We start from the raw sequence: 15,740 nt of genomic DNA, 5'->3' as shown, positions 1-15,740 counted from the left end.
TTATGAGGAGATGAGAAAGCTCATCTGTTGTGCTGCTAAATAACTATGCATTTGCTATATTTAGGCCTAATCTACATGTCTACATATCTATAGAAAATATCATGAATTACACCAAAGATTGATTACACTAAGAAGCATCTGCAAAAGTCATGAAGGCCTTTTACAGGCCTATGTGTGAAAGTAGAGTATAACTCTAGTGCCCCATCTGCTGGTTAAAGTGTGTCATACAATGACACCAAATAACCACTTATTTCCCCAACTTTCAAGGCCAATATTGCAGAATTGGATAAGTGCAAATTTATAGTCATTTAACATATTTGAAAGCCATAATGTTCAAAACGGAATAAGCAAACAATCTGTTTATTAATTAGGCTATTAATGACAAATTTCATAACATGATCAATCTTTTAACAACTTTTAAATACTAATAATAAAATAAAAAATGATGATGAATTTTGTATGTGAATTTGTCATAATGAGTCTTTAAGTAGGGAGGAGACTGTCATCTGTGTGATTCTCAGATGCTTTAGCTTCTTTTGGCTCTATTATCGTTGGGAAAATTATTTTTTTATTCAATGTACTTGTTTATTGAATCTCACTGGCAGTGTTGTTATTAATAACAAAAAGTGAAACTACTGAAAATATATTCTAGAATTGAAATAAAGCTGATATAAAATATAAATATTAGATGAAAAACTTGGCCTTGGCAACTAAAAGTTACTAAACTAAAAATAAAATGACTAATATATATAAGTAGAAATATTAAAAACTAATAAAAATGACAAAAGCTCATAAAAATGAATAAAACTTAAACTAAAATTAAAATGTAAAAATAAAAGCTAATTGAAAATATGAATATATTCTATGACACTACACTTGTAATGACATATTTATGTAATGTCTTAGTCAAATTCCCGAATACCGTTACACTGGATTACTGGTGGAAACTAGAATACAACTTGAGGTCTTTTTTAATGATTATTTTATTAATGTTGGATCATAATTTAATGCTGGGCTGCTGTGTTAGAGATTATCAGGAAAGACAAAAGGTTCAGGAGAAAAGGCACTTGCAACAAACACATCTTTTTTTTCAGAAATGAGGGAAGGAAACATTTTCTTATGTTTACAAGCATAAACTACAAAAAATCATTTCAGAACTGAAAGGGAAATAAGATTTTAACACATCTAACACATGCAGAGAACAAAATAAATAGGACGTCACCATCTACTATTAACACGACTGTTACCTGATGATGTTATTCGTCTAAGGTTAGAAAAATAGCATAAATATATAAACCAGCAATACAAACATACAAGACAGCAAAACCACAGACACATAGAGTGCACATACATCTCTTGACACTATACATTATAAAACTCTTTATGAAAAATAACTCTTTATAAAACACACACGATAAACTCAGAGCAAGATTTGCAAACAAATCCGTTGTTAAGTGCTTCAAATCTCCTTCAGTCGTATGACACATCCGAGCATTTTTAAGCAGAGTCTAGTCTACAAAATACTCTTTTAGCTTTAAAAATATCTGAGCTGAATGTCATTGGTTGATCGTGGCTGATCATTTTCATTGTGATTAATTACATTATTTTTAGCCAATTTGTAGATGAAAATTGGCTTTAAATGAATATTTCACCCGAAAATAAAAGTGTCATGTTTCTACACCCACATGTTGTTCTAATCACATAATTACATTCTTTGAACAAATAATTTGATATTTTGATGAATCTTCACACAGCTGTTTTCTAAAGAATTATGTTTTTCATGACATGCAGATATTGTGGCCGTGAATTAAGAATGATTTCTGATTATTATTATTAATCCATTCCTCATTTTAGCTTTATGTGGAACGTCACCTGAGCCTCATTGCATCTGCTTGTTGGAGAGCTGTGAACTGACTTTTAAGGTCATTTACTAACATATTTATCTTTATTATTGGGTGTAATAGAATAGGTTAACATGGTTTAATGTAAAAAATAAATCATTATTTTCCACATACTGCACATTATTGCATCTCCTCTGTTCCCAGTCTGTCTGAAACGCACTGGTTTCAACAAAGCCCCTCCTCCCGAATAGCTCAGAGTGCTCTGATTGGCCAGCTGACCCTGTGCGTTGTGATTGGCCAAACACCTCGAGCCCAAAATGTAACGCCTCTTACCTTCTAAAAACTGTAAACACACAATAATTTCGTCAGTTTTACAGTGTCAGTTCGAGACCGTGTCGGATTCTGAAAATGCGGATGATCAAGTCATTCGATCGGAAGGGACTTTGCGAGCATGACTTGAGTCAGTACTCTTAGTATATAGCCTGTGTTGTACTCTCTCAGATTCAGGAAGCTGTCCTCTGTATAATGTGCTGTGGGGGCGATTACACTAAACACTGAGAAGTTCTTATGCGTTTTGTCCGTTCATTAACTTGACAGCAGCGTTTGAGGGGCTTGAGAACACAAACTTTTGAAAACGGGTTTCAAAGGGACTTTTTTGAAAACGACACCGCTATCGTCTCAGTGTAAATGACAAAAACATGAATCTGTGTAAACGGTGACGTCATGCGCATGCGTAACACATGTTCAGTCTATGGGTGCGTAGTGTTTCTTTACGAAGTGACATCGCCAACTACTGGCCTGGCATGCACAAAAAAATTGTCTTTTGAGTCCAAACACACACAACGTCAACACTATTCACTGAAGCCTCGTCTTCTTTCTTTGCGTATGCCTTTGGGCGGGCATCATGCTAATATTTCACATTGTGACATGGACGTAATATCTGGACTTCGATCGAGGCGTCTGCAGCCGATACATCACACACTAAAGCAAAATGAAAACATTAAAAAGCATCATATGACCCCTTTAATGTCCAAATGTTACTGAGAAGAAGAAAATAAAAAAAACGTTTAGATGTCAATGTGTATATGCGATGGACATCGGTTATGCTCATCTTTGCTCGCTCCTTTGAAGGCATCTTGTGTAAAATAGCTCTATATTTAACAAAGCACACGCAAAAGACCTGGGGTCTCATTTATAAAACTGTGCGTAGGATCCTTACTAAAAGTGTATGTGCGCCAGAACCCGCGCAAAATTCACTTTATAAATCCCAGTCAGCGGAAGATTGTGCGCGCGACGCAACGGTTATAAATGAGGCCCCTGAACCGGAAGTGATGCGACCTGCTTTACAGAACACAGAAGTTTGCTGTAGTTCGTAGTTATCACTGAACTAAATTAAAACAAGGAAAAAAATTAGTACAACATGGCCACGATTTACCTAAAACAAGGGAATGAATTAATTGAAAGTGAGCACGAATGAATAAGTCATGGGAATGAATTATAAATTCAATGCCACAGTATCTACTATTTTCTCTTGCATGTCATATGCGAGGCTCAATAGGATATTCCAGAGTTGTTTGGAAAAATAAAAATAAATTTTGTGTTTCACATAAAAAGTAGCGAAACAGATTGAGTGATTTTTTGTTGTTGTTTTGGTGTGAAGTGAACTAGTCCTTTAAATATAAACAGCATGTGTTAGTGTCTTTGGGTGAATGAACCTGTGTGTGTGTGTGTGTGTGACGGATCAGTGTGAGGAGCTGCGGTCGTTGGCCACGTCCTGCAGGCGTCGGAGCAGCGCCGTCTGGTTCTCCTGGCACAGCCGCTTGGCGGGCGACTGATGCTCCTCCTCCAGGCCGATGCTGCGCTTCTTGGTGGGCGTCTCGCCCGTGCGGATCATCACGTTGATCTCGCGCAGCCGCTGTGAGATAAAGGGATAAAGTGTTTAAGTTTGATGAAACTGAACAGGAAGCGTTTTTACAGGACTGTTCTGTTCTTACGTTAGACGGACTGGAGCTGACGCAGTAGAAGATCTTGTCTCGTGGAGAAATCGCGCTGCCGGTCTTGTGTGGAGAGATGTAGATGGAGTGATTGTGGGACAGGAGGACCCGGCGAGGAGAGCCAATGCGGAGAGAGGGATACGGACAGAGGGGAGGAGCTTCAGCCTGCACACACACACACACACACACACACAACTGCAGTTATACAACTAGATTTAAATATTCTCTTATATATTAGGGCCAAGCAACAATCAGATGTTTTGTCTCTGAATGAATACACATTTTGAGCGAATCAATCGGGTAAACCAATGAATCAATAGCCCAGTCATGAAGGGGCTGTTTACACCTGGCCACTTCATGTGTTTTCTGTGGTCTGATAGCTATCCGATCGTGAAGAGACCAGGTGTAAACAGCCCCATTTACCGCCACCTACTGGCAGTTTTAGATTCTTATTTACAGTATCATTTCATAAAAAATAAATCATATTTTGGCGATAGTTTGCCCAAAAATGAAGATTCTGTTTATTTACATTTATTCACCCTCATGTTGTTTAAAACCTGTGTGACCAGATTATCATAGATAATTTATCTAGACTCGGGCTTTAGGCCACAGTAATACACAAGACAGGCAATAGTTACCCCATTTTTCGGTGAGTTGCTGGAGTAACGCAGAGCAAACGGTTTGATCTGTTTGATGTAGACGTGGTTGTAGAAGCGTATGAGGTCTCCCCTGTCCTCGTCCTGCTCCTGGGGGCCGCCGGGGGCCCGGGTCGGGGTGGAGGGGGCGCTGCTGGGCTGGGGAATGGGGAGAGTGCTGCTGGAGCGCATGGACACCGGACTGCTCTCACCGCTGGCTGTACAGCAGAACAACAGGACATCGCTTTTAACAATCACAATCAATTCAAAATCTGCACACGATTTGAGCATTTCCAGGTCTGTTTGGATGTAGCCTGTCAGCAGTGTCGTTGTACTCCAGTCCGTGCAAGACCAGAATCAGACTCAAGTCCCAGTCCAAGACCATATTTTCTATGACTAGTGGAGACTGGAGACCAGCTCAGGCTGAGTCCAAATGGTCCTGAAATTGAGGTTTTGGACTCAAACGCGCCGCGAGATTGACTTGTTAGTCGCTGTCCAAGTCCAAGTCCGGTCTTGTTCAGACTTGAGTACAACAACACTGCATGTATGCCTATGAAACAGTCATAACTTAATATTTTCTAACTAAAATCTTGTTGTATCTGATCAATAACTTCTCATTAATGAGTGAATGTGCACAACATTCTACATTTTAAATGTTATGTTATTACAATGTTATTACTATATTTACCACCTTTTTAGTAATTTAAATCTTGAGAAATTCTATGATTTATTTTTTATTTTTTACATGAACTACAAAAAAACCAGAGTGATGCAAGAGAAAAATGTATGGGATGTGAAACTATTCCATACAGACCATATAATCTTGAGTATTACCAGAATAACCCTGAAACCAATGGATATAATTAAGTTTCTCATGATTGCTCAAAAACAGTCCAATTTTATGAAATCAACAGATACATTTTCTAAAAATAAATAAATAAAAAATCTATATTATTCTGGAATGTTTTCAAAACAATATATTCATCTTGCATTCATTTTCACTTTCATATGAAAATTATAATTTTTTCATGCTTCAATGGTTTATTAACAGGTTTGCATATTCAAAAATTAAATTCCAAAACTGTGTGTGAGATATGGGAAAGAGGGTACATTTATAAGTATTTTTTAGTAAAATAAAATAAAATAAAAACATCATGCATGACATCATGTCTGAAGCCTCAGTTGATAACCAGGTCAAAATGGATTGAACACAAAAGGTGTAACTTTTTTTTAATTTTTTTATGGTTATATCTTTTATTATTATTTAGTATTTAAAAAAATAAATAAAAAAATAAATTATACTCTTGGCTTATTTGCAAAGTTTGATTGCTGTACTAAAAGAATTTTTTATGTATTTCTGAAAACAGACCAGAATGCATCATGAGGGTTTGAGGGATCAAATACAGAATGAAACATCTGGAGACATTCACTAAGAACGAACGGCACCGCTGATAGTGGTGTTTATCTGCGCGCTGTGCTAAAACAAGCGGCCACATCATGCAATTCTGTGGGTTTGTAAATTACAGTATGACCAAAATAGCGGAGCGGACTGACACATGACATGTCCCGTGTCAAACACGTGTTACCTTGCTCTTGTCCTCCTTCAGTGGGCGAGCACTGTCTGTGGCTGTTTTCACTGTTTCCTGAGTGACGTCTTTTCCTCCCAGAGATCAACACACTCCTGTACACCTGCGATACCATTGTCATCTTCATTAATACCATTATCATCTTTACCACTGATTCTCCACACAGACTGACATCTTCATTAATACCATTATCATCTTTACCACTGATTCTCCACACAGACTGAGGTTACACTCACACTGCTGCTGGCCTGAGGCTGAGATCTGTAGCACTTCATGATGTTCTGAAAGGACTTGTCCTCCTTCGTCACCTGAACAATGGACACAACGGATGAAGTGACCATGCTGGACACAAACCTCCCTCTCCACACCACATACACCATTTGATGAAACAAAGCTACAAAAATTACTTCAAGAAATTGCAAGGATTGTGAGCTTATCAACATTTGACCGCCCGTTTTTCCATATCAATGCCTTAATGTGAACGACAGCAAAACTACTCATAACAGAGGAAATGTATTAGTCTTAAAGGTACAGTAGCAAAAACAGTCAATATAATTTCAACATACTCTACACAAGAATCTGCATACACACATTTCTGGCTATGCCATTTTGATTTCACACATCAATTCTCTCTAAAATGTGTCTTTCACAAATTGACAAGAACACTGTTGTACTGCAGTGGACATGAGCATAAACTCTGCTTTTCTCTTCCACAAACAGCTACTTTGTGAAAAAAGTGCACTTTAGCATGCTTTTAAAAAAGTACTTTTAATGGAAAATTAAGAGCAAAATGAATGTTTTTGGACAACTTAATTGCAATTAAAATACATTATAGTTTACATTTATATTAAATGCAAGTAGTTTCGAGTGTTTTGGACCCACTTATGTAGGACCTGAGTGCATATTTACATGCAATTTCATAATTACTTAATTTTCTTTGAAATATAGAAAAATTTTACTGCCAAGATTTTATAGTAAACTACAATATACTTTAACGTAATTTCTATTGAAACTTGTATGTCATGTATTTAAATATATAACTGCACAATTGTAATGATGAAGTTGCAGTTTAGTGCGAACCCAAATGCAATGACTGGACAAACATTTTTTGTCCTGAGACTTCAACAGAAGATACAGTATACGTGTCACGTGTTGAGTGTGTCCATGTTTGTATTTCTGTCCTAGTGTTTTGCTGTCAGTGTGTTAATTAGTTCAGTCTTCCTCGTCCCCTGCCTGCCTGTGTCCATGGCTACTGATCGAGTAAGTTGATGGTTAATGACAATATGTACATTTTGTAATATTTAGACCACTTCTATTGATTGCAATCGGGGTGTGAAGAGAGTTTCAACTAGGGCTGGGCGATAAAACGATAACGATAATTATCGCGATATAATTTTTCTCGATAAAACGATATCAAGAGGTCGATAAATGTTCGATAATGTTTATGCGCCAAAAGCGGAACGAAACTCATTTGAACCGCGCGCCACACGGACCATTTATCCGCTCGGCTCAAAGTCCAAACGGCAGCGCAGCGCGAGCTCACTAGAGCAGATGCGTTTACTCTGATCGGTCTCGGTCACGAAATCCAGTGAGAAGCGCTTGAGTTCAGCGAAGAACACAATGTCTCCGTGATTTAAACCAGTTTAAAGGCAGATGAAACAGCGCTGACAAACAGGAGAAACACTGTGCGCAACGATACAGTCTTTAACGTCTACAAATTCCCATCATTTACCATGGATTTACTGTAACGTTAGTCTAGTAATATTAACTGCACCATGAAATCTGGGATATACATATTGAATTGTATTATATTATTAATGTAGACAATGTATTAAAGGACTAATGGAATATAATTACAGCATTTAATAATGTATTTAGGCTACTGTTTTTCATACAAATACCATAGAAACCATAAAGTTACATTTTGCCATGATAGTGAGGCTATAGGCTATGCCTGGTTTCATCTGTGGTTATCATGATCTAAATGCATGATACTGGATGACCAATGGTTAACTTTAATAAAACTCAAACAGTCAGAATATTACATTTTACCAACAAAAAAAAAAATTAGCACATGCAGAAACTAAGTAATTGTCCAATAAATATATTTATTTTGTTAAGGAAAAATGACAAATGTTTGAATGTTCTACCTCAGTTTTGTGAAATGTTCACCTGTTTGGCAAGAGTTTGTCATGTTCTGACAATAAAGAGTAGTTTAAAACCGCAGTTAACGCTCTGGTTTCTACAACTTTTACTTAGGAGCAAAAATCTGCCTTTAAACTTGAAAGAAATAAAGATTTGACTTTTATCGTGATAATTATCGATATCGACTGATATAAAAAAAATTATCGTGATATATTTTTTTGGCCATATCGCCCAGCCCTAGTTTCAACCAGTATAAGAAAAAGTGTTTATGAAAAGCATTGCCTACTGTACCTTTGATGACATACACGTAAATTACATTTGTACGATAAATGATGAACACACCTTAGTCATGACGTAGACGGCGCACATGAGGAGCTGGTCCAGATGTCGGTCCATCATCAGGTCAGTGCAGTGCACTAGTGAATACTCGAAACACGTCCAGATCTTCCTGCGCAGATCTGCGCTGATGTCCAGTTTAGCACACAAGTCTCTGAGACGCACACTAGCAAGGTGATATACCTGATGGGGGAAAGGGGCATTATTTCTGACTGAATGATGTCTAATTGTATGAATGATTAACCTTGTAAAGCATAATATATGAAATATTAGAAAAATATTTTTGAAATATATTAATATTTCATATTCATATGAGAGCGCATCTCTAAAAAAGCACAGATGGGTGTGGAAAGTTATGCATTTGATCTACTGACGATGAAAACATATAATGTAACGCAATACAATGATAAAAAAATTTGTATGAATAATCAAGGATATGCATAGATAAACCTAAGTTGCTTCAGTCCAGTAAGTGTTCATCTTGAAATATTATTAACAATATTGGGTTTAATTTTATTTTGATGGTCCTTTAACACATTGTGTTGACTATAAGTGACACCTACATGTCTACTATCTCTCCTTAGAGTATTAGTAGGGTTCGGGTTAGAAGAATAAGTTGAATGTATTTGCAAAGTTACTTATAGTCGGTAGAATGTCTGGAGGACCATCACAATAAAGAGTTAGCAGATATTGAACAGACAGTCTACTAATACTCTAATGAGAGTTAGTTGACATGTAGTTGCAAAGTTACTTATAGTCAACAGAATGTTCAAAAGGGACCATCAAAATAAAGTGTAACCCAATATTGTAGCATTATGGTCTGGTTTGGTTCTCACTGTGTTGCCTGCCTGTTTTCTCTAGTTAGTTTCCTTGGTTGTTAATTAGTTCTACACACCTGTTCAGTTCTTATCTGTTTCAGCTCCCTCAGTTCATATGCTCTTAGAGTATGTTTACATAACAGCGATATGCTTAAAACGGAGAAATGTATCCTTTGAGTTTTCCGCGTACAGACGACACCATTGTCGAAATGATCCCCATTCACACGGATCCGTGAAAACGACTACAAACGCTGTAATCTGCTGCCAGGCCATTAGATGGCGATGACACACTATAGACTGAACATGAACACAGAGACTGTTTTCAAAAACTTGCACTTTGAAACACGTTTTCAAAAGTTTGCGTTGTGAGGCACCCAAAATGCCATTGTCGTGTAAATGAAGGGCCAAAACGTTTTACATTTTTAGTTTAAACAGCCCCTTAGTTTTATCCTGATCTCCTGAATATTCCTTGTGGATTTAGTAAATTACGTTTTTGTTATTTATCTCCTTCGTTGTGCGTTACTACATTCACAGCATGACAAATATATGTTATTCTTACATGTACTTTAATGTAAAGATTTCACAGCAAAAAGACGTGAAAGACAAGCTGAAGGTGCACGTTTGTACAGTTATACTAAAAGGACAAAGGACAATTATACTTGCTAAAAAAAAGTATGAATTGTCAGTCAGAAGGCATGTGGTAGATTGTGTTCAACAACAAACTTTTGATCATGGTGATCATTTAGAGGCCTTCTAAATTAAAAAAAATAAATAAAATACAGTGTATCTTAGTGTACTACCTTGCGGAAGAACAGGCAGAGAGAGCCGGTCTTTTGTGCTCGTTTGGTGGGTGTTCCCTGCTGAGGGCTCTTCTTGTCCGGTTTGGCAGGGCTGGGGTTGTTCTGGACTGTCCCCGTGTGCGTTGCCGTCAGGGCGCCCGTCAGAGCCTGGGCACTGAGGGTTGGCAGAGCCCCCCCGCCCTGACCCGTCACGCTCACCTGCACCGGGATAAATGTGATGCCACCGCTCTCATTTGCTATTCCTGAAAACAGTTTAAACAAAGATGTAAATAATAAAAAGTTTGTACAATCAAAATTGTAATTGAAATAAAATGTTTCCTCTGAACCCCTCCACCTCCCCCAGCTCCACCTGCCTAGATCTGCTACAGGATACATGTATGTCTATTAATGCAGCAGCAGCAGCATATCTTACATGCTCACAGAAGTGTGTCTGTGTATCTATTGACAGTAGTCCAGCTGCAACAGTGCACATTATCACATTGTGTTAATCTATTTGTCTGTGTTTGTGGTTTGAGACCAGTGTTTGTGAGTTGTTTGCAAGGGTCATTTTTTTTAAAGAATCTGTGATTTCTCTCACTCAAGGATCGCTCAGAGCGGGGTTTATCTGCAGCATCACCTACTGACTAACAGATAAGGTAGTGGTGATGAATTGAAGATTTTGATTTTACACCTTGAACAGGTATGGTGACAGTCTGGCCGTTGTTTGCTGTAACAGTCGCTGTTGCCATGGTGACCACCGTCTGTCCGGCTGAGATGGTGCTGACCAGAGATGGCTGGGCCACTTTGACAGGCTGAGCGGGCTCAGAGGTTGTGTCTCCATCGACAAAGAGGCGACGACAGGCTGTGCCAGTAGGGGGCGAGCTATAGCGGTCATGGAGAGAAGCAGGGGACGGAGAAACTCCTGGAGGAGGAAAAGAAACGGCATATTAAAATATGAAAGTTTTGGTTTGTTTCAATGAATGTTTATAGAAATCATCATGTGTTCAGTCATGGTGCTTGTTTCATTCAAAGCAAGTCACCTTTTCCTGCAATTTTACTGCTGAACTCAGTCTTGTTGGGAGTGTGTGTGGTGCTTTCTGAACCGTCCTCCAGGTGTTGAGGAGGCATTACCTGTCATATACATATGATTTTTCATATCAGCCATCTTAATATCATGTGCATTGTAACCCTAATATCACAGTTTTTTTCATTTTCTTTAGCACACTTTATTCAAATATTTAGAAACATGTGCACTTAATTGTCCTAAATGTGCACTTGTAGTGTAGTGAATATTAAAAGTATATGTGATCTGAGGGCGCGGGCGCTTCCTGCTGTGTGACGTGTACGCAGACTGGTGCATAGATATATATACACTAGATGTCGCATTAAAGACATTCGTTCCAATGAACTGCCGTAGCCAAGGCGACCTCTAGTGTATATATCTATGCACCAGTCTGTGCACACGACACACAGCAGGAAGCGCCCGCGCCCTCAGATCACTTGGACGTGGTTGTGTTGTAAGAGGTAAAAACGATATAAATACTGTTCGTTTTCTCACACAAACCGCTCGTTTCGTGTCTTAGGCCATCAATGTGTACTTACGATGGGGAATTGTTTAATTTGGACGATGGGGAATTGTTTTAATTTGGACTCTGTGCATGCTCTTTGAGACCGTGACCATAGACCTGCATGATATGACTGTCAGACAAGAACGGTTTGACCTAAAAATATCAAAATTGAAACTACTGCGGAAACAAAGACACCTACATCTTGGATGCCCTTCAGGTAAGCTAAAACATACCAAAATTTAATTTCAAAGTGAACTATCCCTTTAAGTACACTTTGTAATAATGTTAAATATTTATTTTAAATCATTAAGTTTTAGTAAACTTTTGTTGTGATTTATTTACACTTATTTTGATGTGTTGACTAACATACGTACACATGTAAAGTACTTGATTATTATTTTAACTATAATGCGTTATTCAAATTTACATTTAAAATGAGTATATTTTAACTTTACTTTTTAACTTTACATTTAAAATTGTACACAAAATATATATTTTACAAAATAATTTGGACTCTACAATTGCTAGAACATCAACAAGTTGTGTTCCAAATTTGATATCACAAAAATAGAGGTTCCTGTGAGAGATTTTGCTATACCAAAAATAGCCAGCAGGTGACACATGTTTTTTTTTTTTTTTTTATGCTTTCTCCTGCCACAAATTAACATATTTCTATCACAGTTTAACTTCTATCACAACACAGTGGCCAAATATGGAATCTTGGGTCTCAGACCTGTCCAATTATATGCGTTTTGTCAAGATTATTAAAAGAAAACAAAAACGTGTGGTAAATTTCGAAACATTAAACCATCAACTAGGGGGAGGAGACTGCTAAAAGGTTTTAAAGTACCATTTCCATGCTAACACAATGTCAAATTTGTTTTTATCTTTAAGCTTTCGAATAAAACCTAATTGAAGATAATTACTGAAATATGTGATGGAAAAACAGGCAATAAATGTCGAGCGATGACCAGCTACGCCCAGTGTCATGCTCCCTGCTTCACACTTAAATATTTTTAAAGTAAATGATTTATGTACTCTTTTTAAAGTGTGCTAAAGTGTACTTTCTTTTCATGTTTATATAATCATGAGCAGTTATATTGTTCTGACCTCCTGGCAGGCAGGAACACAGTTCTTGGCCTCTCGGATGCTCTCCCACAGCGGGGAGTTTCCTTTCCATGCCAAGGATTCCAACACCTGCTCCTCCACATGGTTCAGATGTTTGACCACCTCCCGGAAAAGACCCTCCTCCGCCCGTACCAACACCTCAATCACCTGTGAGTGAGATAGAAAGGCTTTTGACTCTTATGAATGAATGCAAACCATTTTAACGGTTATTCTTTATATTAATTTACCTTGTAAAAGTAATAAGCTGGGAGGTCAAATATTTGTAGGACTCTGGGAAACTCTCCCGGTGGTCTGTACGAGAAGATGACGATTTCCAGACAGCAGGCGATCAGTGACCTGTGGAATACGTCCTGCTCTAGAATGCCCTGAGACATATGACAGAACATTCACAATACGCAATTAACTAAAGTGTGCAGCTAATGTTCAATAGTTTTACAGAAAGGTGTACATTACATTCATGGGTTATTGAGGGCACACTGTGTGATTTATGTTTGAACTGAATATGAAACCTACAGACAGGTCCACGTCTCCAAGCCTTTTCTTCTCCTGGTTGATGATCACTTCCAGTGATTTGTAATAAAGTGCCTCAGCCAAGCAAAAATACTTCACAGCAACATCTGTAAAACAAGATGCCCCACATTTTTTGATATCAGTGTTTGAATTGTGGGAACAGTCATTTGCTTCAAAGTAAAGCCATTTTTTGGCATAAGACATAAGGAAGCATGAAGATGCACACCTCTGGCCAGATTCTTGTTCTCCTCTCCTGTTCCCTCATAATTCTGAAGAAAAGTCTCTGACATATCCTTCAGCCTTGCTGCTATGGACTCACTGGGGTCTCTTACACAAGACCTGTGGGTTTTTAAACAGAAAATACCAGTGATTCCAGTGCACAGGTATCCAGTGCACAGATATCACTGCAATCACAGGTCACTGGAATCACTGTTCACTGGAATCACTGGAATCACAGTTCACTGGAGTCACAGGAATCACTGTTCACTGGAATCACTGGAATCACAGTTCACTGGAGTCACATGAATCACTGTTCACTGGAATCACTGGAATCACAGTTCACTGGAGTCACAGGAATCACAGTTCACTGGAATCACTGTTCACTGGAATCACAGTTCACTGGAGTCACAGTTCACTGGAATCACTGGAATCACTGGAATCACTGTTCACTGGAATCACAATTCACTGGAATCACTGGAATCACAGTTCACTGGAGTCACAGTTCACTGGAATCACTGGAATCACAGTTCACTGGAATCACTGGAATCACAGTTTACTGGAATCAATGGAATCACAGTTCACTGGAATCACTATAAACACAGTTCACTGGAATCACTAGAATCACAGTTCACTGGAATCAATGGAATCACAGTTCACTGGAATTGCTAGAATCACAGTTCACTGGAATCGCTAGAATCACAGTTCACTGGAATCACTGGAATCAAAGTTCACTGGAATCACTATAAACACAGTTCACTGGAATCACTATAATCACAGTTCACTGGAATCACTGGAATCACAGTTCACTGGAATCGCTAGAATCACAGTTCACTGGAATCACTAGAATCACAGTTCACTGGAATCACTGGAATCACAGTTCACTGGAATCACTGGAATCACAGTTCACTGGAATCACTGGAATCAAAGTTCACTGGAATCACTAGAATCACAGTTCACTGGAATCACTGGAATCACAGTTCACTTGAATCACTGGAATCACAGTTCACTGGAATCACTTGTGTCACATTTCACTGGAATCAGTGGTATCACAGTTCACTGGAATCACTGGAATCACAGTTCACTTGAATCACTGGAATCACAGTTCACTGGAATCACTTGTGTCACATTTCACTGGAATCAGTGGTATCACAGTTCACTGGAATCACAATTCAATGGAATAACCGGTATCACTTTTTACAGGGTTGACAATTAAGTGAAATCACAAGAATCAATTTCCCTGAATATCTAGAATCAGATCTGACAAGCATCATAGTTTACTGGAATAACTGAAATCATAGTTGACTAAAACTGGTTATTTAAGTGAAGTCACAATTCACTGGAAACAATGGATTGGTAAGTCATGAAGTTTATTGGAATCAAAGTTCATTAGAATCAATACAAGAACATTCCACTTGATTCCAGTGAACTGCGACTGCAGTGTCTGTAAATACAGAGCTCTGCTGGTTGTAGTTGGCTGTATGTTGCAGACTAACACAGAACCTAGCCTGGGATCACCTGAATACGTCTCTGAGTCTCACGCTGGGTCTGTATTTAAACCCTGTCAGCAGCGTGTGCAGACGGCCCACACTCTGCATCGCCATGGAAACGGGGGTACCCACGCTGCTCTCCGGCACGTACCTCCTTCCTGTCAAAGGAGTACACACTTTCAGAGCAGACGCCTGTGAAACAAACACACGTTTATTGATCAATACACAATCAGTGTTCATTGTTGAGAATTAATGTATTTAATTGTGTTTGTGCAACACACATACTGTCATATAGTTCTGAAGGGGGTTGGCGGGCTGTTCCTGGTTCTCTATCCCTTCACAGAAACAAGGTCCTGGGGTACCAATGTCTTCTCTGGCCGCTTCTCCCAGAAACACTCTCTCATCCAGAGAACCGGATGATAACACATGCTCCTCATACACACGGTTCAGAGAAGCACTGAGAAACAGACCGAGAACAAGGAGAGTGTAACCTACAAGAGAAAGCTTTCAGAAGCTTGATGTGGATTAAGTGATTAACTGGAAAGAGATGCTTACAGACTGTCACCAAAATTCACTGGCTCCAAAAATCCTGTCAGCGAGTCTTCTTTTCCTTTCAAAACCTGTGACAGAGAACAAGATGGGAAATGGCACATTATGAATATACTTAGCTAAACAATATTAATGAAAGAAATAA

General features: G+C 38.4%; 1 protein-coding gene across 2 annotated transcripts in view; it reads right to left on the bottom strand.

The window, feature by feature from the left end:
* Positions 1–1,168: 1,168 nt before the first annotated feature.
* Positions 1,169–15,740, bottom strand: part of rbl2 (retinoblastoma-like 2 (p130)) — a 24,903-nt gene continuing 10,331 nt past the window's right edge. For both annotated transcript variants that reach the window (XM_079859262.1, XM_079859263.1), the window contains 16 exons: positions 15,602–15,666; positions 15,332–15,503; positions 15,075–15,238; positions 13,567–13,679; positions 13,344–13,447; positions 13,058–13,195; positions 12,813–12,977; positions 11,175–11,265; positions 10,826–11,056; positions 10,156–10,397; positions 8,544–8,720; positions 6,293–6,364; positions 6,057–6,159; positions 4,474–4,688; positions 3,836–4,000; positions 1,169–3,756 (listed from right to left, as the gene is read on the bottom strand). In XM_079859262.1, coding sequence (XP_079715388.1) covers positions 3,583–3,756; positions 3,836–4,000; positions 4,474–4,688; positions 6,057–6,159; positions 6,293–6,364; positions 8,544–8,720; positions 10,156–10,397; positions 10,826–11,056; positions 11,175–11,265; positions 12,813–12,977; positions 13,058–13,195; positions 13,344–13,447; positions 13,567–13,679; positions 15,075–15,238; positions 15,332–15,503; positions 15,602–15,666 — 2,391 coding nt within the window. In that variant the 3' untranslated portion in view covers positions 1,169–3,582. The remainder of the gene's footprint in view (positions 3,757–3,835; positions 4,001–4,473; positions 4,689–6,056; positions 6,160–6,292; positions 6,365–8,543; positions 8,721–10,155; positions 10,398–10,825; positions 11,057–11,174; positions 11,266–12,812; positions 12,978–13,057; positions 13,196–13,343; positions 13,448–13,566; positions 13,680–15,074; positions 15,239–15,331; positions 15,504–15,601; positions 15,667–15,740) is intronic.

Source organism: Squalius cephalus (genome assembly GCF_949319135.1).
Source record: "Squalius cephalus genome assembly, chromosome: 23".
Classification (NCBI taxonomy): domain Eukaryota; kingdom Metazoa; phylum Chordata; class Actinopteri; order Cypriniformes; family Leuciscidae; genus Squalius; species Squalius cephalus.
This window is presented reverse-complemented; position numbering and strand designations above follow the sequence as displayed.